Genomic DNA, 24,595 nt, shown 5'->3' with positions numbered 1-24,595 from the left:
TTACACAACTTCCATAAGTCATACTACTATGTTGTATCTCTCTATATACAGGCCTTCTGACATCAGCACATCACATCCTGTGTCAAGATGAGTAACAGTTTCCAGCTCTGTTATGGACAATCTGCATTTGTCTCTTTTACCAGTCTTTTGCATGCTGGCTGTGAACCATCTCATCCGCAGACCACTATTCTGTGATGCAATTACTATTCGCTCATCCATAGGTTTGAATTCACCTCTTCTCAGCCACTGCTGTGTCAAATCTTATTGCATCAAGTGCTTCGATGTAGAATGTGCCGTCTTCTTTGATGCAGTTTCCACTGATTACACTGATGCTGACTGTGTCGATGGTGCCGGTGCTGCACTTCAAAAGCTTATGTTTCTTCGACACAGGCTCCGGTGATTCATGGCCCATTTTCTTTGCTACATGACCACTGCCAGAACTTGACCCTGCGGCTTAGACCTGTGCCAGTGGGGCAGATTTTGAAGAGCTACCACGCTGGCCTTTTCCCAGCAAGGCAGACAAAGCTGCACTGCAGGAGGAGGATTTGCTGTGACTCTGTAGAGCAGGGGATGGCCAAATCCAGTCCTCGAGAGTCGCAAAAAGGTCAGGTCTTCAATATAACCACAATGAGTATGCATGAGAGATTTACATGCACTGCCTCCATTGTATGCACTTCTCTCATATACATATTCACTGTGGATATCCTGAAACACTGGTCTATATGTGGCTCACGAGGACCAGAGTTGACCATCCAGGCCGTACAGATTTATGCGGCAACTCAATACAGTGCATCTGTACATAGGTATATCAATTTTGCTGGTCATGCTCCAGGCCCAAACAGAGGTAGCAGAGCTCACGGGCTTCGGTAATTGACATAACCTTACCATAAAAGCATCTTCTGAAACCGCTGGCTCTTTATTCTGTAACATCTCAAAGAGGCAAGCCCTCTTGGAGATTTCCTCTTAGATGGTATTTTTTTTTGTTAGCACTGAAAAGTACTTTTGTGGGGCTGCTTGGCAGCGAGGAAACAATAAATAAATAAAATATAGAGAAAAAAATGAACTGTGGTAATGTAAGGAGAGACAGTACACATTCATGCTTCAGCTTGGAAAAAAATGACCAAGGAGGCTCACGAGGCAATGCCCACGTGGGAATTCCCACACATGCTCTGCTGTCTTGGAGAGACAAGTCCATTTAGTGCCACTGAATGATGTCACCCCCATGTAATGGTTAATTCAGCCTGCTTATTGAAGAAAAAAGATGAAATAGAAAAATGAAAGAAATGAGGAAAATAAAAAGAAGAAATCAGTCAGAAGCTTGAGAAACTATTTAAACTTTTGATAGGACAACCTTAAACATCATCATAATGGACAAAAGAAAGCTACCTGTTTTGCTTTATCCAAAAAAAGTTTAATATTCTAAAATGAGGCACATATTGCATTTTAGGAAAGCAAATGTTGCTTACCTGTAACAGGTGTTCTCACAGGACAGCAGGATGTTAGTCCTCACATATGGGTGACATCACAGGATGGACCCCAATCACGGAATACATCTGTCAAAGTTTCCAGAACTTTGACTGGCCCCTACTGGGCATGCCCAGCATGGCATTAACCCTGCCGCCAGCAGGGGTCCCCCTTCAGTCTTGTTAAAAAGCTACAGGTAGTGCCGAAAAATAAAATAAGAAAATGTTACGAACCCAACACTGCGGGGCGGCAGGCAGGTTTCGTGAGGACTAACATCCTGCTGTCCTGTGAGAACACCTGTTACAGGTAAGCAACGTTTGCTTTCTCACAGGACAAGCAGAATGGTAGTCCTCACATATGGGTGAGTACCGAGCTGAGGATGTCCGAGCATGCACCAAATGAACCCTACCAGGCAAGGCACTAGGCCTGGGATGAAATTTAGCCGAGGGCATCCTGAACCCTACCGGGCAGGCGGAAGGGTGTTGGTATGTCACGTTGTAAATAGGTTGCACAAGACAGACTTGCCAAAGATGGAATCCTGTCTTCCGGCTTTGTCTAAGCAATAATGGGCTGTAAAGGGGTATGGAGAGAACTCCAAGTGGCAGCCCTGCAAATGTCAGGAAGCGGCTTCGAGTGTAGGTGCGCTACTGAAGTCGCCATGGCCCTCACAGACGGGCCGATACAGTAAAAATCGCGGGACAGCGCCCACTCTCCCAGCGCACGCACAGGACACTCTCCTGTGTGCGCGATACAGTAATTTATTTAAATTAGGGCCTGTGGTAAAAAGAGGCGCTAGGGACACTAGCGCGTCCCTAGTGCCTCTTTTTGGACAGGAGCGGCGGCTGTCAGCGGGTTTGACAGCCGACGCTCAATTTTGCTGGCATTGGTTCTCGAGCCCACTGACAGCCACGGGTTCAGAAACTGGATGCCGGCAAAATTGAGCGTCCAGTTTTCAACCCGCGAGCCGCGGGCCTATTTCAATTTTTTTTCTTTTTTTTTTTAACTTTCAGGACTTTCGACTTAATATCACCATGATATTAAGTCGGAGGGTGCTCAGAAAAGCAGTTTTTACTGCTTTTCTGTGCACTTCTCCGGCGCCGGCAGAAATTAACGCCTACCTTTGGGTAGGCGCTAATTTCTTAAAGTAAAATGTGCGGCTTAGCTGCACATTTTACTTACTGAATTGCGCGGGAATACCTGATAGGGCCATCAACATGCATTTGCATGTTGCGGGTGCTATTAGGTTTGGGGGGTTGGACGCGCGTTTTCGACGCTCTATTACCCCTTACTGAATAAGGGGTAAAGCTAGCGCGTCGAAAACACGCGTCCAATCGCGGGTTAACAGTGCACTCCGCTGGAGCGCACTGTACTGTATCAGCCTGAGAGTGTGCTTTAACACGGTCTTGAAGTGGAATGCCCGCTTGCTGATAGCAAAAGGATATGCAGTCCGCCAACCAGGAAGAGAGAGTCTTCTTACCCACAGGCTGCCCCAATTTGATGGAATGGAAAGAGACAAACAATTGAGTGCTTTTCCTGTGGGCAGCTGTACGGTCTAGGTAGAACGCTAGAGCCCGTTTACAGTCAAGGGTATGCAGAGCCTGCTCTCCTGGATTGGAATGGGGCCTGGGAAAAAGGTAGGTAGTATAATGGATTGATTAATGTGAAACTTTGATACTACCTTAGGTAAGAACTTAGGGTGAGTGCGGAGTACTGTCTGGTCCTGTAACTCACTAACTCTGCGAGCCGAAGTGATTGCCAAAAGGAAAATCACTTTCCATGTGAGTTAGCGAAAGTCACAGGATTGAAGAAGCTTGAATGGTGGTTTCATGAGCCGACCCAAAACTAGGATGAGGTCTCAAGAAGGGGCCGGAGGACGCAAAGGAGGCTTGAGGTGAAGCAAGCCCTTCAAAAAACGTGTTACAAGGGGTTGTACTGATATAGGAACATCCCAGACACCTTTATGGAAAGCAGCTACCGCACTGACATGCATTCTGATGGAGGAAGTTTTAAGATCTGACTCTGACAAATGCCAGATATAGTCCAGAAACTTGGTGAATGGACAGGTAAAGGGGTCAAGGGATTGAGAAGAGCACCATGACGTGAACCTGGTCCATTTTTAAGAATATGATTTCCTCGTGGAAGGCTTCCGTGAAGCAATCAGGACATGGGAGACTGGCTCAGAAAGGTTAAGTGGTTGAAGGATTAACCTTTTAACATCCATGCCGTCAGGGATAAGGCCTGAAGATTGGGGTGGCATAGGCACCTGTTTTTTTGAGTGATCAGAAGCGGGTCCTTTCCCAAGGGAATGTGCCTGCGAATGGAGAGATCCTGAAGTATTGGAAACCACACTTGGCGCGGCCAGTGGGGTGCTATCAAGATCATGGTTCCCTTGACCTGACTTAACTTCAAGAGAGTCTTCGAGAGAAGTGGAAGTGGAGGGAATGCATATAGAAGACCTGTTGCCCATGATAGGGAGAACTCGTCTCTTGGCTGATCGTGTTGGCTGTGAGTGAGAGAGCAGAAGTTGTCTACTTTGTGATTTTGAGGTTACGCAAAGAGGTCTATTTGAGGATAACCCCATTGGTGGAAGATCGAGTTCGCTACTGAGGGTTTGAGAGACCACTTGTGCGGTTGAAAGGTGCAACTTAGCTTGTCTGTCAACACATTGTCCACTCCCGGCAAGTAGGTGGCCCTGAGGTACATCGAGTGGGAGAGGGCTTCTGCCTATATCTGCGCAGCTTCCTGACACAGAAGGTAGGAGCCTGTCCCTCCCTGTTTGTTGATGTACCACATGGCCACCTGGTTGTCCGTCTGGATCAGGATGACTTGGTTGGAGAGGCTATACTAAAATACCCTGAGAGCATATCTGACTGCTCGAAGCTCCAGGAAATTTATTTGGTGTTTGGCTTCCTCTGGAGACATAGATCCTTGTGTCTGCAGATCGGCCACATGGGCTCCCCAGCCGAGGTTGGAAGCATCGGTGGTGAGAGTTATTTGAGGGTCTGGAGCCTGGAAGAGCAAACCCTGGAGGAGACTGACCTGATTTCTCCACCAGGCGAGAGACTGACGTAGTGAGTCAGTTACATTGACAATGGTCGACAGGGGCTGAATGGATTGAGTCCATTGTGACCTTTGAGTCCACTGCATGACTCTCATGGCCAAGCGGGCCATCGGGGTGACCTGAACTGAGAATGCCTAGTGGTTAGAGCAGTGGGCTATGAACCAGGAGACCAGCGTTCAAGTCCTGCTGTCGCTCCTTGTGACCTTGGGCAAGTCACTTTACCCTCCATTGTCTCAGGTACAAAACTTAGATTGTAAGCCCTCTGGGGATAGGGAAATACCTACAGTACCTGAATGTAAACCGATGTGATATCTCAGATCGAATGTCGTCACACAAAAATAAATAAATAAATAAATAAATGCCATGTGTCCCAGGAGGATGAGAAAGTGGTGTGCAGTCGTGGAGTGCTGAGACTGCAGCTGGTGTGCAAGAGACACAAGCATGAGAGCTCGCTGTTGAGGCAGAAAAGCCTTTGCCTGCAAGATGTCCAAGTCTGCCCCAATGAACGATAAGGTTTGAGATGGGACTAAGTAGGATTTGTCATAATTGATGAGAAATCTGAGCGAAATTAGAGTGTGTAAGGTAAGATGTAGGGACGACAGAGCAGCTTGCTGAGTGGGAGCCCTGATTAACCAATCATCTAGATAGGGGTAGACGTGGACACCTTGAGTCCTGAGGAAGGCCGCAACTACGACGAGGCATTTTGTGAAGACTCGTGGTGCAGACGCGAGGCTGACTGGAAGCACTCGGTATTGGTAGTGCTTGGGGCCTACTAGAAACCTCATGTATTTGCAATGAGATGGAATTATCGCGATATGAGTGTATGCGTCCTGGAGGTCTAGAGAGCAGAGCCAGTCTCCTCTTTGTAGAAGAGGAAGAAGAGAGCCCAAGGTTACCATTTTGAACTTCTCTCGCTGGAGGTACTTGTTGAGGGCACATACATCCAGAATTGGACGAACGCCTCCCGATTTTTTGGGGATTAGAAAGTACCGGGAATAGAACCCTAGGCCTTGTTGTGAGTATGGCACTGGTTCTATTGCTCTGGATTGGAGGAGGAGGGAGACCTCCTGCTCCAGGAGTAGCAAGTGGTCGGATGTTCTCCACGTCGATAGAGGTGGGGAGTCCGGTGGAATGAAGAGAAAGTTCAGACAATAACCTTGAGCAATTATCGCCAGGACCCCCTGGTCTGAGGTGATTGAGTGCCACCTGTTGTTGAAATGGCACAATCAACCTCCCACTGGTATGTGAGGCAATGGAAGCTGGCTGCTGTTCTCTATGCAAGAGTCAAAAACTGGAAGCAGGGCCCGGCTGAGGAGCTGCTTGTGGTTTTTGTTTTCGTGTCTGATGAGAGTGAGCTTTTTGAAACGGTCTCGTAGAACGGGTTCTAGATGGTGGCGGGTAGGACTTCTTCGGGCGGAAGAATGACTTCTTAGAGTCCTTCCGAAAAGGCTGTTTTGAAGAGTACTCAGAAAGCATCAGAGAGAGCTGTCTCAGGGTTTCATGATGGTCCTTGAGTTCTGCCACCACCCGTTGAATCTGCTCGCCAAACAGATTGTCTCCTACACAGGGCAGGTCAGACAATCTGTCCTGTACTTCAGGGTGAAGGTTGGAAGACCCATTGTCTTGCTGAAATAGCAGCTGCAGATACTCTGGTAGCAGTGTCAAAGATATCGTAAGATGATCTGATCTCATGCTTGCCTGCCTCAAACCCTTTGTTTACTAGGGTTTGGAGTTGCTCTTGAAATTGCTGAGGCAGGGAGTCTGTTAAGTCTTGTAGCTGCTTAAATAAGACCCTGTTGTATTGAGTCATATAGAGATAAGAGGCAATTCTGGAGATGAGCATTGATCCCTGGAAAACACGGCGACCAATGGCATCTAGGAATTTCTGTTCCTTGCCTGGGGGAAAGGAAGTGTGAGGTTTTGATCTCCTTGCTCTTTTCTGGGCAGATTAGACAACCACAGTTTGGTGATCCAATTGAGGTTTGCGAAAGCCTGGAGCTGACTGAACGAGATAGGTCGTGTCAGCTTTTCCGTTTACTGGAGCAACCGAGCCAGGATGTTCCCAGTTCTTTTTGAGGAGATCTAGAAGAACCTGGTGGATAGGGATGGAGGTTATTTCCTTGGGAGCATCCAGGGATTGTAACAGCTCCATCATTTGATGCCTGTCATCTTGTTCAGCCTGCAATTGGAAGGGAACCAATTCAGACATTTCCTTCACTAAATTTATGAAGGAAAGGTCCTCTGGAGGAGAATGCTTTCTACTTTCAGTAGGTGAAGATGGTGAAGGCAAATCATTGGTGTCTGGTGAAGAATAATCAGTCCAGGTGTCGTAGGGATCAGCACCTGGTCCTCTAGGGACTAGAGGAGGACAGGGCGGTGGGATCCCTGAAGGTCCTGGTCGAGACTCTGAAGGACTCGAAGGAATAACTGCAGGCACCGATGACGGCATCGAAGGCACCAGTGCAGGCATCGATGGATGGCTTGGTGGTGCCGATGGACACATTGGCACCGATGGGTGGATTGGCATCGACGGCTGAGGCATCGGCAGAACTCCCGAAGGAGGGATGCGGAACGGTGTTTCTCCTCCCGATGACAAAGCAAGCGGGGAGGGCACCGGAGCCATCGGTGACCTGGGATCCATCGGTAGAAAAGCAGCCATAAGCACTTCCATCCTCGAGAGCAGCGGTGCCAACGCTGCTGGAATCGAGTCAATGGTCGGTTCCGCAATCGGTACCGGTGTTGGAGGAACCTGCAGTTGATGTATCGCCTTGTCAATGGCCTCCTGAACCATCCGGTCCAGTAGCTCTCGGAGACCTGGAGCAAGCAACCCCGGCTCCGGAACAGAAGAAGGAGGCAGAGGCATAGCCGGAGGGACCACCGTTAAAGGCGGAGTCGCGGCTCCCAATACCCTGTCAGGTGAGGGTTGCCTTGGTGACCCGGTCGCCGAAAAGGTCGGTGCCTTTTCTGGACGGGGTTTCTTCGACGTCGGCTCGGACGATGGTGAGGTCGATGATTTTGCTTCCTCAATGGTCCGAGACTTTCAATTCCGGTGGCGATGTTTATCTCTACGATCCCCTCGGTCCTGAGGGGGAGTAGAGGGTGACAAAGGCCAAGACGTTGTCGATGCCGGACGGTCAGCGGCCGGAGGTTGATGCTGGCGCAAAGTTGGCGGTACTGGTTCTGACGACGTCGATGCAATCGACGGCGTCAGAGTTTGAGCATGGAAGAGAAGTTCCATCTTCTCCATTCTAGCCTTCCGACCTTTTGGTGTCATAGGGGCACATTTGGTGGTTAGGACATTGTGCTCACTTCCAAGACACATTACACAGACTTTGTGAGGGTCTGTGATGGACATGGTGCGATTACATTCCGGGCACCGGCGGAACCCCGACGTCATGGCCATGAAAAAATTGAGCCGTGGTACGGTCGACGGCCAGTAGGCCGCGAGGGCCAAACTCGACAGTAATCAATGGAAAACGGATAAAAAACTTACCGGAGTACCGTGGGTTGAAAAAGTTGAAGGAGGGATCCCTGTGGGGTAAATTAAATTTTAGTAATTCCATGAGGAAAATTCCTGTCAGGAATCTCTGCAGAGCTCCTTATCCGTGTGGCTACTGCGGAAAAAAGAAGACTGAAGGGGGACCCCTGCTGGCTGCAGGGTTAGTGCCATGCTGGGCATGCCCAGTAGGGGCCAGTCAAAGTTCTGGAAACTTTGACAGAAGTATTCCGTGATTGGGCTCCATCCTGTGATGTCACCCATATGTGAGGACTAACATCCTGCTTCTCCTGTGAGAAAGACTGTGTACATAGTGGTGAAGATGTACAGACAAGCAACCCTTCCACCTCCCGTGCACTTTGCTACCACTACTTTATATCCACCACTCACTGTCTGTCCTTTAGTAAGCGACTTAACCTTCCTTGTGCTCAAACTATGATTTATAAATAAACAAGATATCACATCTGTTGAGCTAATTATGCCATGTTATTTATTTATTTATTTATTTATTTAAAGAATTTTTATATACCGGGGCACGTAGCAAAACATCACCTCGGTTCACAGTGTAACATAACATAGCAAATAGCTTTACAATGAATATAAATAACGGTTCACAATATAAAATGATATAATAGCAGGCTTTACAATGGATTATTTCAAAAATATTTTAATAAGAGAAATCTCTCTAAATCGTTAAGTGATTTTCAATCTCTCAAAATTGAGAGCAGTTTTTCTCACAAAAACAATCTTTTGACCACAAAAAAATGTTTTGGGAAAGAAGAGGAAGGTTTCATACAATCTCCTTATATCACCGCATCCAGCAGTGTATAGTAATTTTAATCATAAACCGACCTCCTCCAACCCGTGAATTACTTTTTTTATATATTCTTTTACGTGTTGATGTCGTGACTCTAAAAACTTGGTATGTTCTCAATTATATTTTACATAACCAAACGCCGAATTTTTCTCAAAAAAACGCCGACATATAATGTTCTCGCATATTAGACATTGTTATACGGAGAAAATTTTGTGGTCAAAAGATCGTTTTTGTGAGAAAAACTGCTCTCAATTTTGAGAGATTGAAAATCACTTAACGATTTAGAGAGATTTCTCTTATTAAAATATTTTTGAAATCATAACATGGCATAATTAGCTCAACAGAGGTGATATCTTGTTTATTTATCTATGGTATTCATATCCCTCGAAAAAACAACAGTGCATCGTTTTTGTGGTTTCAAACTATGACTTAAGCATTTAAGTTCTTCTGGGCAAGGACCAGAAATGATGCTGTCCAGAGAAGTGTATACAAATGACACCACACAAATAATGAATAGAATTCCTTTCTTAATTACCACAGGAGTTGCAGAAAAGATAGCAAAGAGTGATTTATGAAAAAAAGAAAAAACCCTCAAAACATTTTGATTGGCCTCATGGTTTAAAATAATCTGAAATGCTAAACAGAATGTTGCAGACTTTTTGTAAACACAAACTGCAGCTTCATCTCACAGAGAAGGCTCCAACTTACTTGCATCCAAAAGCAGCTTCACAATCTCAAAGTTTGAGTGGGAAACACTGTAATGGAGAGCAGTGTTGCCGTTGCCATCTGCCATATTAACAACATGTCTCAGGACATCAGGAGAGATCTTGGTGAAAGCGGTTATGTAGTCTTCTACCATGGCAGGGATGGCTGACTTCTGACTCGACACTCGGAACCACTCGTGCTGGATGGTGTTCACGCACACCCTCTGCCAAAAGAACAAATCAGCGACCCTCAGATTCATTAATGCCTCACCGCTATAGCACCATGTGTTACAAAAAGGCAAGACAAAAATAAATGTGTGTGTGTGTGTGTGTGTTGTGAGAGTCTTAGGGGGGAGGGCACAGTGTGGAAATGGCAGAGGAGAGAGAAAGCAAAATAAGGCCTAATGCTGAACGATACAAAAGCATTTTCTACCAAGGCAACATACGACAAAACTGGATGCTAGTACCAGTTCATCTCTATACTAATATAATCTACTGGCACCGGCATTTATTTCTGTGTCCAAGATGGAGAGCACTCAGCCTTATTCGCCAGTGCCAGGAGGGAAATGAGGCTGAGGGGGGATATGATAGAGGTCTTTAAGATCATGAGAGGTCTTGAACGAGTAGATGTGAATCGGTTATTTACACTTTCGAACAAGAGAAGGACTAGGGGGCATTCCATGAAGTTAGCAAGTAGCACATTTAAGACTAATCGGAGAAAATTCTTTTTCACTCAACGCACAATAAAGCTCTGGAATTTGTTGCCAGAGGATGTGGTTAGGGCAGTTAGTGAAGCTGGGTTCAAAAAAGGTTTGGATACGTTCTTGGAGGAGAAGTCCATTAATGGCTATTAATGAAGTTTACTTAGGGAATAGCCACTGCTATTAATTGCATCAGTAGCATGGGATCTTCTTAGTGTTTGGATAATTGCCAGGTTCTTGTGGCCTGGTTTGGCCTCTGTTGGAAACAGGATGCTGGGCTTGATGGACCCTTGGTCTGACCCAGCATGGCAATTTCTTATGTTCTTATGGTCACAGTATCTGGACTCCAGAGCACCGAACCTAGCTATTCCACTGATTCTGTGAACCTAGGAAACTTGCTTTACCACCCAGCCTTTCATTTTAACAGTTCACAACAGGCCAACAAACAGCTTTAGTCCATCCTCCCTCTCCACACTCCAAAGACTTGTGCACAGCAGTTAACCACTGTAAAACATTGTTTTCTTTTTCTCACCTTTCAAAAGGGCCGATTCAGTAAAGTGTGCGGGAGAGCCGGCGCTCCGAGGTGAGCACCCGCTCTCCCAACTCGTACCCAGGCCTCTCCCAGCGCCTCCTTATTGGCAGAAGCGGCGGCTGTCAGCGGGTTTGACAGCTGACGCTTAATTTTACCAGCATCAGTTGTCGAACCCGCTGACAGCCACGGGTTCGGAAAACGGACACCGGCAAAATTGAGCGTCCGTTTTCCAACCCATGGGCAGATTTTTTTTTTTAAAGATTTTTTTTTATTTTTTATTTCTGGGGCCTCCGACTTAATATCGCTATGAAATTAAGTCGGAGGGTGTACAGAAAAGCTGTTTTTTCTGCTTTTCTGTACACTTTCCCAGTGCCGGCCAAAATTAACTCCTGCTTTTGGGCAGGCGTTAATTTCTGAGATTAAAATGTGCGGCTTGGCTGCACATTTTACTTTCTGTATCGAGTGGGAATAACTAATAGGCTCATCAACATGCATTTGCATGTTGAGTGCGCTATTAGTTTCGGGGGGGGGGGGGGGGGGGGGGAGGGGGTGGATGCGCGTTTTCCGCGCACTATTACCCCTTACTGTATAAGGGGTAATAATAGCGCGTCGAAAACGCGCGTCCAAATGGGGGCTAACGGTGCGCTTGGCCTGAGCGCACCGTACGGAATCTGCATGATAGTGCTTGAGGCATGTGCTGTTATGTACCACATGATACTCAAGTTAGGAAATTCCTTCACTGGCCTACATTTACTCCTCATTTACTATCCCCAGAGGACTTACAATCCAAGTTTGTACCGGAGGCAATGGAGGGTAAAGTGACTTGCCCAAGATCCAAAGGAGCGACAGTGGGACTCAAGCCCACTAGGTTACTCCTCCACTCCCTGAGTCTATGCACACATGATAAGCATACAAGTCACACCCCACTACACTTCTCTTTTCCAAAGGCTCAAGCCATAGTGCAATAGGATTTGAGAGTCTACACTCCAACATGTCTGGGAGGGGTTGGGGAGCCATAGAGGTGGTGTGATCTAGCAAAAAGGAGGGAAGAATGATGCCACTAGTGCACCAACCTCTGACTTCTCTCCAGTTATCAGGACCGGTGAGATCTGTGCCTCCTGGTCATACTGTCTAGGAACTGGAGGGGGTGTGTGTGTGTTAAATCATGAGGGAGCAAATGGGGGAGAATCAGTGCACAGCGTGACGCCGTTCTCTAGTAAACTGATAGAAGATCTTGTGGCAAATCACAGAAGCATCCAATAGTCATAATGGAGCCAGCAGTTTCTTGTACCACTGATATCATAAGTTGTTTCCTGATCTGGGTTTATTTGAGGACGATGCAAATTGATATGCATATATACTATGCATGCTGGATCAGCACTTCAATTGTCGTTACATGCTGTAATAGTAATAACCTGGTTTGAGATATGACCAAGCAAGAGCAGGATCCCAAAATACCTCACAAGCAGGGCCTTCTGTGCAGCCACATCTGGGAGATTGAGCATGCTCCTCTTTTCTGTAAAGCTCAGAATTTTAATGCCCTCACCCACCAAAACAAAAACACTTTAAAAGAAAAAAAAAAGAAATCCAATGAGTTGGCCCAATGGCAGTAATGCACACTATCATGCAGAAGATAGGAAAATTGGTTCTTACCTGCTAATTTTCGTTCCTGGAATACCACGGATCAGTCCAAAGGCCTATCTCAGGAGTGTCCACTCCCTGACCACCAGCTTCTTCACTGACTTGTAATAGGGGAAGGCTTTTGCTGGGCCCCAGGGGCCATTCATGACTGGGTCTACCCCTTCTTGATCAGACTCCTCCTGGGGAACCTTGATCCCCAACTCTCCCAGAACATGAGGAATCAAAGGCCACAACCCTTCCTTACGAAAAAGACAAGCCACTTTAGGGTCATCTCCTTCAGCAACTGGCACCTGGCTCACGGTCCGTCACATCTGGGCTAGTATCAGGGACAACTGGATCAGGATCGACCAATACCGATGGAACCCTGTGCTCTGAATCATTAAGAGTCTCCATCTGGACTACCAGGACACGTCATCCTCCCAAAGACCCTGTGAGCCTGCCTAGGAATCTGATCCCTGGCATTCCTAGGTCTTTTCCCAGGATGTGGACCAAGGGGTCCCTTAGCCTGGCCCGACTGCTTCACATTTGTTTTCCTTGCTAAGTATTCCTCATGCATAAGCAGCACAAACTCTGAAGAAAACATTGTGGGGCCCCCCGAACCATCCCTAAAGAGGTCCTCCTCTGCATCTGAATCGGGCTCTCTCTCATTAGTGGTGCCCTGCACTGCTGGAGACAATGGGGGAGGAAAATTCTCCAATCGCCTGAACTGCCCTGAAGAGCCTTCTGTTGAGGAAAACAATGCCGCCTTCCTATGCCTGGCCGGGGAGGGGAGGGCTGACTTCAGAGGCGCTCCTGCACCTGCCTTATGCCTGCTTTGCTGCACCGGCGCGGCTTCTGTCTGCCCCGACCCGCCCTCTTCACCAGAGAAGCATTCGGGAACAAAGTCCCAAATGGGAAAGCCGCGTGCGCATATACAAGAGCGGCAGGCAGTGCTGTGCGCCATTGGACTACGCAGGAAATTCATTGCACTGGCAAAAGAAGGCCTGACTGCATGGCTGACCAGCACTGCCGCACCGGCAAACAAACCCGACCGCGTGGCCGTCAAGCCCTGCACCAGAGAACCCCTGTCCCAGATGCAACATGCTCTCCGGCACCCGCAGCCCCCCCTGCCTGCCACAAGCACTGCCACTCACTTTTTATTCTTTTTTTTTTTTAATTTTAATATATGCCAAGAATACTTTCCTGTGCAGCAGGAGAGCTGCAGGACTCCAAAAGTTCTCCTGGTGGGGGGGAAGGAATTGGCCCCACAAGCTATGCACCCCCGACGGTGAAAATACTAAGCCCCTGCTCAGGAGGGGCCCCTGCTCATCTACCTAAAAAATCAGGAGGGATAGCCTCACAACGTCCTGGGAGGAATTACTCAAAATACTGTGTCCTTTTCTCATTTTTTTGGGCTGCAGGGATTTGCATCTTTACCATCTGCTGGAGACATGAGAAATACTGAGGGACTGCAGGTGGCACACCAGGTTATATGCCAGTGTCAGTGAAATCTTCCCTGTCTCCATCTGCTGGAAGGGAGGCAAAACCCAGGAGTCTGGACTGATCCAGGTGTGAGCAGGAACCGGGTTACTTTCCTCAGCCTGGTTTCTCTTTTTCAGGCTAGCTAGAGCTGGAGATGTGAAGCTGGTATGAGAGGGAGGAATAAAAAAAGGGTGAAAACCCCCAGACGGTTAGAAATGAAAGTTTATAGTACTGTGGCTCCAGTAAAGACTGGTTTTGACAAAGCCCAAAAGTTAAGCAGCAGGAAACTGCAGAGTCAGAAAACAACCCAAAACAGAAACTATATACTCCATCTCCTCAAGAGTTAGACTTACCACATCTTTGCTGGACAGAGACTTAGGATCATCTAAGTTCTCTTTCAGTATATTGCACGCAGACATCATCTTCTCACTCAGTTCATACCTGAGTCAACAAAATAAAAATGCTTTACATGAGATTTAGTACAGACAACAAAAATCAAAGATTGCACACAGAACAAGAAGGGACCTGGCACATAAACTTTTAATCATTTTTTTTTGTAATCTGAAAAATTGGTGCACTCCCACAGTAAAAAAAAAAACAAAAACAAAAAAACCTCTGTAACAATGGCACCTCAAAAATCATATGGACTATTACATGTCACAAACTTTCGCTGACCAGCTTTCAATAATTAATCTAGAACTGTGGGATCTGTACATAAGCACTCTCTTGCTATGCTATGACACAAAATTGTTCAGAGTAGTTTAAACACAAGCAGATTGTGATAAATTGCAGGAAGACCTTGTGAGACTGGAAAATTGGGCATCCAAATAGCAGATGAAATTTAATGTGGATAAGTGCAAGGTGATGCATATAGGGAAAAATAACCCATGCTATAAATACACAATGTTGGGTTCCATATTAGGTGCTACAACCCAAGAAAGAGATCTAGGCGTCATAGTGGATAACACATTGAAATCGTCGGTTCAGTGTGCTGCGGCAGTCAAAAAAGCAAACAGAATGTTGGGAATTATTAGAAAGGGAATGGTGAATAAAACGGAAAATGTCATAATGCCTCTGTATCGCTCCATGGTGAGACCGCACCTTGAATACTGCGTACAATTCTGGTCGCCGCATCTCAAAAAAGATATAATTGCGATGAAGAAGGTACAGAGAAGGGCTACCAAAATGATAAGGGGAATGGAACAACTCCCCTATGAGGAAAGACTAAAGAGGTTAGGACTTTTCAGCTTGGAGAAGAGACGACTGAGGGGGAATATGATAGAGATGTTTAAAATCATGAGAGGTCTAGAACGGGTAGATGTGAATCGGTTATTTACTCTTTCGGATAGTAGAAAGACTAGGGGGCACTCCATGAAGTTAGCATGGGGCACATTTAAAACTAATTGGAGAAAGTTCTATTTTACTCAACGCACAATTAAACTCTGGAATTTGTTGCCAGAGGATGTGGTTAGTGCAGTTAGTATAGCTGTGTTTAAAAAAGGATTGGATAAGTTCTTGGAGGAGAAGTCCATTACCTGCTATTAAGTTCTCTTAGAGAATAGCCACTGCCATTAGCAATGGTAACATGGAATAGACTTAGTTTTTGGGTACTTGCCAGGTTCTTATGGCCTGGATTGGCCACTGTTGGAAACAGGATGCTGGGCTTGATGGACCCTTGGTCTGACCCAGTATGGCATTTTGCTTGGATAAGGGACGAACAATTGCTTTTTAAAGATGCAAAGGCATGTAACTTGAGTACAGAGAACAGTTAATGATTTGCGATATTGAATCTAAAATTAATTGACTGGAAATTTGTAATAATACTGTTGAACGGGGATGATGATGAGTTAAGCTTAATGATAATTTATAATACTTCAGTTGTAGCAACTGGTTTGAATTCAGCCCAAAGGATAGAATTATTATTGTTTAAAGGGGTGTATAAGTAGGAGAAGGCCTGCAAATATTAGCTATCTTGTCTGAGAGAAACGAGGCAAATGATTTTACAGGAGTTTATTATAGAGTCTGAAAATTGTGAGATTTTAAAGGATGTTGGAGATTTAATCAAATTGTGAATGATATAAAAAAAGCTCTCGTGGACTTTGCATGGCATCTAAGACATTTTGAAAAAAAGTTTCTTTTAGTTGAGTTAATGGCTTTCTGTATTGATCGAGTAGATCGCGGTATGAGTCTAAGTTCTTTTATGATGAATTATGTCTCCATCTTGCTTCTGCCCTTCTCAGGGATTGCTTTAGAAGTGTGAGAGATTGCATATACCATTTAGTTCTAGTTGTGCGCTTATTAATGTAAGGTTTAGACGGCACCAGTTGCTCTGTTACAGACTTATTACAAAGGACATAACTGATCAACTGCTGGAATCTGTTGGCATTAAATCTTTAAAAGGCTTTTAGGGCTTTCTTGAATTTATTTGGGTTACAAAGATATTACAAAGGTGAAACGATAAGGAATGGTGGGCCAGCAATTGAGAAGGCCCTTTCTCTAGTGCAACTGAGACAGGCGTGACATGGTGACGGGATGTCGAGTAATTGTTGTTGTGATGAATATAGTATTCTGCTGGATGTATATTCAGGGAGATGTGATGTTATTTATTAGATTATGCATAATAGTAGCCAGTTTATATTGAATTCTCTATGTCACTGTAGCCGATGGAGTGAAAACAGAACTAGTGTAATATGGTCACATATATTAGAACGGGTCAGTAGTCGTGCTGCTGCATTTTGAGTGATATCCAAAGCGTGAAGGGTATTTTGTGGTAAACCAATGAAAAGTGAGTTACAGTAGTGTATTGATGAGAAGATGAAGGATTGAAGAATAGTTCTGAAGTCATTCTGATCCAGATATAGTTTGATGTGTCGTAGCATTTTTAATTTCAGGAATGAAAGTCTATGTAATGTGTGAATTATGTGGTTTCTTGGACAAAGATAAGTCAAATATGACCCTTAGGTTCTGTACCTTCTTAGATATGTGAAAAGTTAGATTATTATAGTGAATTTTTTTTGATAAAGATTAAGAGACCTCCCCTTCTTCTTTGTTGTCTATGTCGAGAGAAATATGTATAATTATTAGGGCAACATTGGTTTAGTAATGCCACATCGATGGAAGTACACCAGCTTTCAGTAATGCAGAGGTAGTCAGGATTAAAGTTGGTAAGCAAATAAATGATAGGAGCTTTTTTATTTATGGATTGAACATTGATTAACATTACAATGAGGACAATGGAAACGTGTTAATTTTTGTTTGATCAATGGAATGTTAATCAGAGCTGACCTATTAGGTCCAGGTGAAAGTGGTCTGTGATGTAATCCTCCATAGCAACCATGCCCCATGATGATGAATATCCAATATTAAGCAGGCCTTGGTGTTGATAAGTAGACCACTGGAGTATGAGTAGAGCAGAATGGTCACTCTAAATGATACTCAGGTGCGCACAAAGGGGCAGGCTCCTTTGTTAAACATTTTGTGCACGTGATGAAAGTGTGTACATCTTCAGCGCAGGGCCCCACCTGTCTCAGTTCTTATAAACAATGGTGCCCCAGATGATGTAATAAGGGGTGGGACTCCAGGGGCAGAGAAGGAGCTGTAATGAAAACCAGGGAAAAAAAGAGGATAGCAGCTCCAATGATCCAGATAGAATGCAGAACAGTCCAGGTAGGTAATGCAAGCCAGCAGGAGTGCAGTCGATTTCCTCCGGTGTCCTGTGTCAGCTGTTATAGTCAGCAGCGCCCCAGAATGATGTAATAAGGGGGCAGGTCTCCAGTGGCAGAGCGGAAGCTGTGCCGGGAACCAGGGAAAATAAGCAGATAGCAGCTCCAATGATCCAGACAGAAGGCAGAATAGACCAGGCAGGAAATGCAAATAGCAGGAGTGCAGTCAATCTTATCCCATAAATTTTCAACCCTTCTCTCCAGTTTGTTGCTGCACTGGAGAGGGATTAGGACTGCTCTATGTAGACCAGATGCCTCAAACTTTCGCAAGTCTTACTGTTGCAATGTAAGGAGCCTACAACGAATGAATTTTTGCATCTGGTGTCAGTGCTCAGGGTTTGGATCAGAATATGGACCAATGTGAAAATAAACTTTGCACATTTCCAACTAAATAAAGACTGCCAGCCAATCTGTCTGGGCTGAAGCAGGAAAGTGGTTTGGTGACATGAGGAACAAAAAAAGGGTGAAATGGGCTCTAGCTGCTGCCCTCTCTAACACGGATGGCATGCTTTGCCTCACAATACATTAACTAAGAACATAAGATATGACATACTGGGTCAGACCATCAAGCCCAGTAACCTGGTTCCAAAAGTGACCAATCCAAGTCACATATACCTGGCAAGTACCCAAACATTAGATAGATCACAATCTATTACTGCTTATTAATTACCGTAATAGCAGTTTATGGATTTTCCTTTAAGAACTTATCCAAACCTTTTTTAAACCCAGTTACACTAACTGCTGTAACCAAATCCTCTGGCAATTAATTCCAGAGCTTAACTATGCACTCAGTTAAAAATTAAATTTCTTCAATTTATTTTAAATGAGCTACTTGCTAACTTCATGGAGTGCTCCCGGTCCTTCTATTATCTGAGAGAGTAAATAACTGATTTACATTAACTTGTTGAAGTCCTTTCATGATTTTGTAGACTTCTATCATATCTTCCCTCAGTCGTCTCTTCTCCAAAGTGAACAGCCCTAACTTCTTTAGTCTTTCCTCATAGGGCAGCTGTTCCATGCCCCGTAGTTTGGTCTCTCTTCTCTGCACTTTCTCCAGTGTAGCTATATCCTTTTTGAGATGCGGTGACCAGAACTGCACACAGTGTTCAAGGTGCGGTCTCACCATGGAGCGATACAGAGGCATTATGACATCCTCTGTTTTATTTGCCATTCTCTTCCTAATAATTCCTAACATTCTGTTTGCTTTTCTGATCGCCACAGCACACTGAAACTAGAGATGTGAATCGGGAGTGAAATCGGAACTGATTCTGGTTCCGATTCACATCTATAGAGATGTGAATCGGAACTGAAATCGGAACCGATTCTGGTTCCGATTCATATCTCTATACTGAACCAATTTCAGCGTATTATCCACTATGACCCTAAATCTCTTTCCTAGGTGGTAACTCTAAGACAGAACCTAAAATTGTGTAACTACAGCAAGTGTCATTTTTCCCTATATGCATCATTTCGCACTTGTCCACGTACTTGGATTTTCAGAAGGCATTTGATAAAGTTCCTCATGAGAGGCTTCTAGGAAAAGTAAAAAGTCATGGTATAAGAACATAAGAACATGCCATACTGGGTCAGACCAAGGGTCCATCAAGCCCAGCATCCTGTTTCCAACAGTGGCCAATCCAGGCCATAAAAACCTGGCAAGTACCCAAAAACTAAGTCTATTCCATGTTACCGTTGCTAATAATAGCAGTGGCTATTTTCTAAGTCAACTTAATTAATAGCAGGTAATGGACTTCTCCTCCAAGAACTTATCCAATCCTTTTTTAAACACAGCTATACTAACTGCACTAACCACATCCTCTGGCAACAAATTCCAGAGTTTAATTGTGCGTTGAGTAAAAAAGAACTTTCACCGATTAGTTTTAAATGTGCCAAATGCTAACTTTATGGAGTGCCCCTAGTCTTTCTATTATCCGAAAGAGTAAATAACAGATTCACATCTACCCGTTCTAGACCTCTCATGATTTTAAACACCTCTATCATATCCCCCCTCAGCCGTCTCTTCTCCAAGCTGAAAAGTCCTAACCTCTTTAGTCTTTCCTCATAGGGGAGCTGTTCCATTTCCCTTATCATTTTGGTAGCCCTTCTCTGTACCTTCTCTATTGCAATTATATTCTAAAACTTACCCATGTCCCAATGTCAGTGCCCTCACTTTTTGAAAAATGTCTTCTAAACTATTTAACATATGCCTCACATATTGCCCCCCTGGTTTTCCACAACACAACAGATCCCCAAATGTTTTATGAATGCTCCAATAGACCCTGTTAAAATGCTCATACTAGGTGACTTCAATCTTCACGTAAACCTTGAAAATCTATCTCCTGCATGTGATGCATTCTTAGACCTTCTAGATACTTGGGGATAGTTTCAAATTATTCACGCCCTAACCCATAAAGTCAGAAATACATTGTATTTATTCTTCCTAAATTCATCATATTTTAAATCACCAGAACAAAATACACAAATAGACAAGGTCTGATTATTATTTAATAAATGTTAATATTATATTGCCTGCACCACTTCATAATCCATCTCATGAACAATCATCGTTTCTTAAACATCCCCATATTGATCCTACACAATTTAAAGACTGTCTACAATCTGCGCCATCTTTTCAGATGACTTCCTGGACAATATTGTTCAGATATGTATATAATGATTTTATTATGAATTTTATGGATGTTTTTATGTTACCTGCCCCGAACCTTGGATGGCATGAGATATAAGTGATTTTAAATAAATACATTGCTAATAAATATATTTCTGGAAATGTACTAAAAGTATACATAGATTATTATAGCAGAAAGAGTCTGGCATCTCTTATTTAATACAGCATCTTAGAATGAGAATTTCATCTCCTGGGGCGCGATGCAATATTTACATTAGGGCTCGCGCCTCCTTGACAGTGCAAGCCAGAGAGAGGTCCGCTGTTGATGGCTGTCTGCCGGTTAAGAAAATGGATGCTGAATTTATTGCATAAGGGGATTAGTTAGTGCCTCTACAATCCGCATCCAACTGCAGCTTATACAGAGCGCTGGACTTAGTGCACTGTATTACATTGGCCCCAAAGTGCAGCAAAATAAAAGTAGCAGTCCATGAAGTTTTTAAGGGAGAAAAATATCAGAATGACTACATAGATTTTGTAAATAAGACCAAGAATTGAAAGAAGAGTATAGAAAGAGCTATGTAAATGTTAAAAAGTGCAACGGAAAGGGCAGAGCCTTGCGGTACATCTGTGTTAATATGTTGCCAAGAAGAGGAGGAGGAAGCTATGCACACTTGGTAAGATCATTCAGAGAGGTGAGAAGAGAACTAGGAAAGCACTGGCCTGGATATTCCAGCATCACTCAGAAGGGTTATGAGAATTTTATGGTTTATTGTATCAAATGCTGAATTTGTATCTAGTAGAATTAATATGTAACAGGTACCGGTGTCAAATCCTCTAAGCATGGTATCAGTACGGGATAATGGAAGAATTTCTGTATTTTGGTAACGTCAGAAACTGAATTGATTTTATCGAGAAACTCTTAACTGAAACAAGACATGATTCCATTACTTTTATAAGAAAGGAAAGTGAAGATATTGGTCAAAAATTAGCAGGTTCATTGAAATAGTAAACTTTCTCTGATTAGTTTTAAATGTGCCCCATGCTAACTTCATGGAGTGTCCCCTAGTCCTTCTACTATCCGAAAGAGTAAATAACCGAAAGTTAGAAAGTAGCTCATTTAAATAACCGAAAAGTTAGAAAGTTAGAAAGTTAGAAAGTAGCTCATTTAAAACAAATCAAAGAAAATTCTTTTTCACTCAGCGCACAGTTAAACTCTGGAATTCATTGCCAGGGGATGTGGTTTCAGCAGTTAAGTGTTACCGGGTTTAAAAAAGATTTGGATAAGTTCCTAGAGTCTAATTCTATAAACTGCTATCACAGTAATTAATAAGCAATAGTAGCTTGTGATCTATCTAATGTTTGGGTACTTGCCAGGTACTTGTGACTTGGATTGGCCACTGTTGAAAACAGGATATTGGGCTTGACAGACTCTTGGTCTGACCCAGTGTGGCAATTCTTATGTTCTTATGTTATGTTTTGTACTAGAGTAGCACAAGCTGATGAGGAGAGGAGACGATGAGCGGTATACAGTAATAAGTACAGACTACAGTAGTAGGTAGTATAGCGCTGATTATGTTCATGGAATCTTGTCTTACAGAGCTCAATCGAAGAAACTTAAAGAATTAATTTTAACATATTCATTGTTTATTGTTTTTGGTCCCAAAAATCTGTTCTCTTCAAGCAACTGTGAATAAACAATGAATATGTTAAGATGAATTCTTTGTTAAGTTTCTTCGATTGAGCTCTGTAAGAGAAGGTTCCAGGAACATAATCAGTGCTATACTACCTACTACTATAGTTTGTACTAGAATAGGACATACATCCTCTTCTGACACTCTCATAGGCTCATCCTCACTGATGGCTACAGTGCCCAATAGGAGTTCAGAAGTGCAGAAGTTGCAACTATGGAAGGGCCAAATTCTGACACACTCTGCACCTGTTGCGCCAATGTATCCTATTGGCCAGCACCAGATCTAATTATTGGTGCTGGCAAAGATGCCCTCTGAACCAAGTTCTGCTTTCCAAAGCTGAAGAACATTTGCTTCCCTGTGCCAAAGTGCTCAGCTCCAAGGAGACTGAAGATGCATCAGAGGGGGGGAAGGTGTCTGGGATGCATTGGCATTGCTCTATGCTGATAATATGGATGATACTGGATTTGGGTACAAGTGGCTTGGCAGAATGGGGATCTTCTGCTACCTCTTTTTTCGGTATCAAAGATAGAACACTGCATGGGCTTCTTCAGCGCTGAAGGAGACTGCCCCCGAGAGCACTCTTCTTAGAGCTTCATCTGATGTCATCAGATTCTGTGCCTTGCCAAATCCCTGACCTGTGATGGTTCTTGAAGCTGGGGGAGGGGGAGGCAGACAGTAAGGAAGCCTTCCCTGACTTGTGAGAGTAAGAATGGTCCCATTTCAATTAATGCTTCTTGTGGTGCCAGGATTCCCACAAGGCCTCACTCTGGGAGGTGGAGATGCTCTTCTGCTCGCTCTCATGCCGAAGCTTTGGGGTCTTATCTGACAGCGTCTTCTGCAAGGTCTCCATCTTCCCGGCTCAGGACTGCTGTGCCCCATGGAGATGTCAGACTACAATGGAACTTTTAGGAAAATCATGGTTCGGGCCCGGGCACCAAATGCAGAGTTGGTGTCTGATGGACTTGCAATACTCACAAACCACAAGCCTTAAACCTGCTGACTGCAGGCTTCTTAGCTTTGTTTTTTTTCATAAATCTTATTTATTTATTTATTTTTTGGTAGAATTGAAAAGTTCTGTTCAGCGGCTCCCGAGGCAATGAAGAAACGATTCACAACAAGACCAGACTACACCAAAAATTAGACAGCCAAAAATGTAGAGGAAGACTATGAAACACATCCATACAGTAGCGCAAAGAAAGAGTGAATCTCATGAGGCAGTGACTGCATGCAAGAAGTCCCAAGCATGCTCAGAAACAATTCATCTAAACTTTGAGAAGTAGATTTGTGTCCCCGCTGTTGGATGACATCATCCATGCGGTATGGCCGATACATGCCTGCTTGTTGACAAAGAAATGGCCCTTTATAAGCATTACTTTTTCTGACATTCACTTTTTTTTCTACCCATTTTTCCCACATTGAAAACACTCTTCTCAGGTAACATGAGAACACTGGGGGTTCACCATGGTTGCAGCAGGCACATGCCTTCTCTCCCTGGAGCTCAAAAGTGCATTTCTTCCACAATATGCTCAAAACTTACCAGCCCACAATAGAACAGGAAATGCAAACCAGGGTCCCTGGCACTGCAGTACAAGTGATTTCAGCATAGTCACAGAACTGTAAGTAGGAGCTGTACAATATTCAGTATACTATACATATGTATAAATTATTCACAGTACAAAATCTACAGGGGCCTAACTAAAGCTACCCTTCATGTTATGATGGTGCTAATGGAATTCCTATTGCCACAAATCTATACAAAGATCACCTGCCTGCAGAAAGCAAATTTATATGGAATGAAGACTGTTTATTGAAATGTTCATTATACAACAAAAAAGGCTTTCATAACAGAACGTGTTCTTTATTACACAGATCTGATATATGTGTAAATGAAACCTGTTTATAAACCTCTTGGCTGCTGGTACACAATCTTGCCCATTTACCATATAATCTTTAACTTTTATTGAAAGCTAGTCTTAATAAGATCCATATTTGGCTAGGAAAGGTTAGCTGGATAAACATATAACAGAATCAATCCCGATAACAGAATCAATCCCGATAACAGAATCAATCTCAAAAGTGCTCACCCATTGGAATAACTGCCTTCTTTCCATCACTAATCTACTCAACAGCTTAAACCTGGTTCTCAACGCCTCTAAGACAGAGCTGCTCCACATCTCCTCAAATGAAATCAATATCCCCCCACCATCACCACACATCTCTCACATTACCTGTAAGCAGGTTAGAGACCTTGGGGTAATACTAGACAATCGACTAAACCTTAAGAAAATGGTCAACACAACCTCCAAAGACTGTTTCTTCAGATTACAGGTTCTAAAACGACTTAAACCACTCTTATTCTTCCACGACTTCAGGACAGTCCTTCAAGCGCTTCTGTTCGCCAAAATAGACTACTGCAGTGCCCTTTTCCTAGGCCTCCCCAAATCCACTACCAAACCACTGCAGATGATACAAAATGCGGCTGCGAGATTGCTGACCAGTACTAGCCGCAGCGAACACATCTCACCCATCCTCAGAAACCTACACTGGTTACCAGTTAATTTCAGAATTCTATACAAATCAATCACCGTAATTCATAAAACCATCCATCATCATCTTCAACTCGACCTGGAAATCCCATTCAAACTCCACTCCTCCAACAGACCAACTAGAGATATCCTC

The 24,595-nt window shown here is 44.1% G+C and overlaps 1 protein-coding gene across 1 annotated transcript in view; it reads right to left on the bottom strand.

Annotated features, from left to right (window-relative positions):
* Positions 1–24,595, bottom strand: part of KANK1 (KN motif and ankyrin repeat domains 1) — a 169,491-nt gene that overhangs the window by 19,063 nt on the left and 125,833 nt on the right. Inside the window, 2 exon segments of the mRNA XM_029613151.1 lie at positions 9,547–9,766; positions 14,231–14,318. Coding sequence (XP_029469011.1) covers positions 9,547–9,766; positions 14,231–14,318 — 308 coding nt within the window.

This window comes from Rhinatrema bivittatum, chromosome 1 (assembly GCF_901001135.1).
Source record: "Rhinatrema bivittatum chromosome 1, aRhiBiv1.1, whole genome shotgun sequence".
Classification (NCBI taxonomy): domain Eukaryota; kingdom Metazoa; phylum Chordata; class Amphibia; order Gymnophiona; family Rhinatrematidae; genus Rhinatrema; species Rhinatrema bivittatum.
The sequence above is the reverse complement of the archived record's forward strand: the minus strand, read 5'-3'. Positions and strand labels throughout refer to the sequence as shown.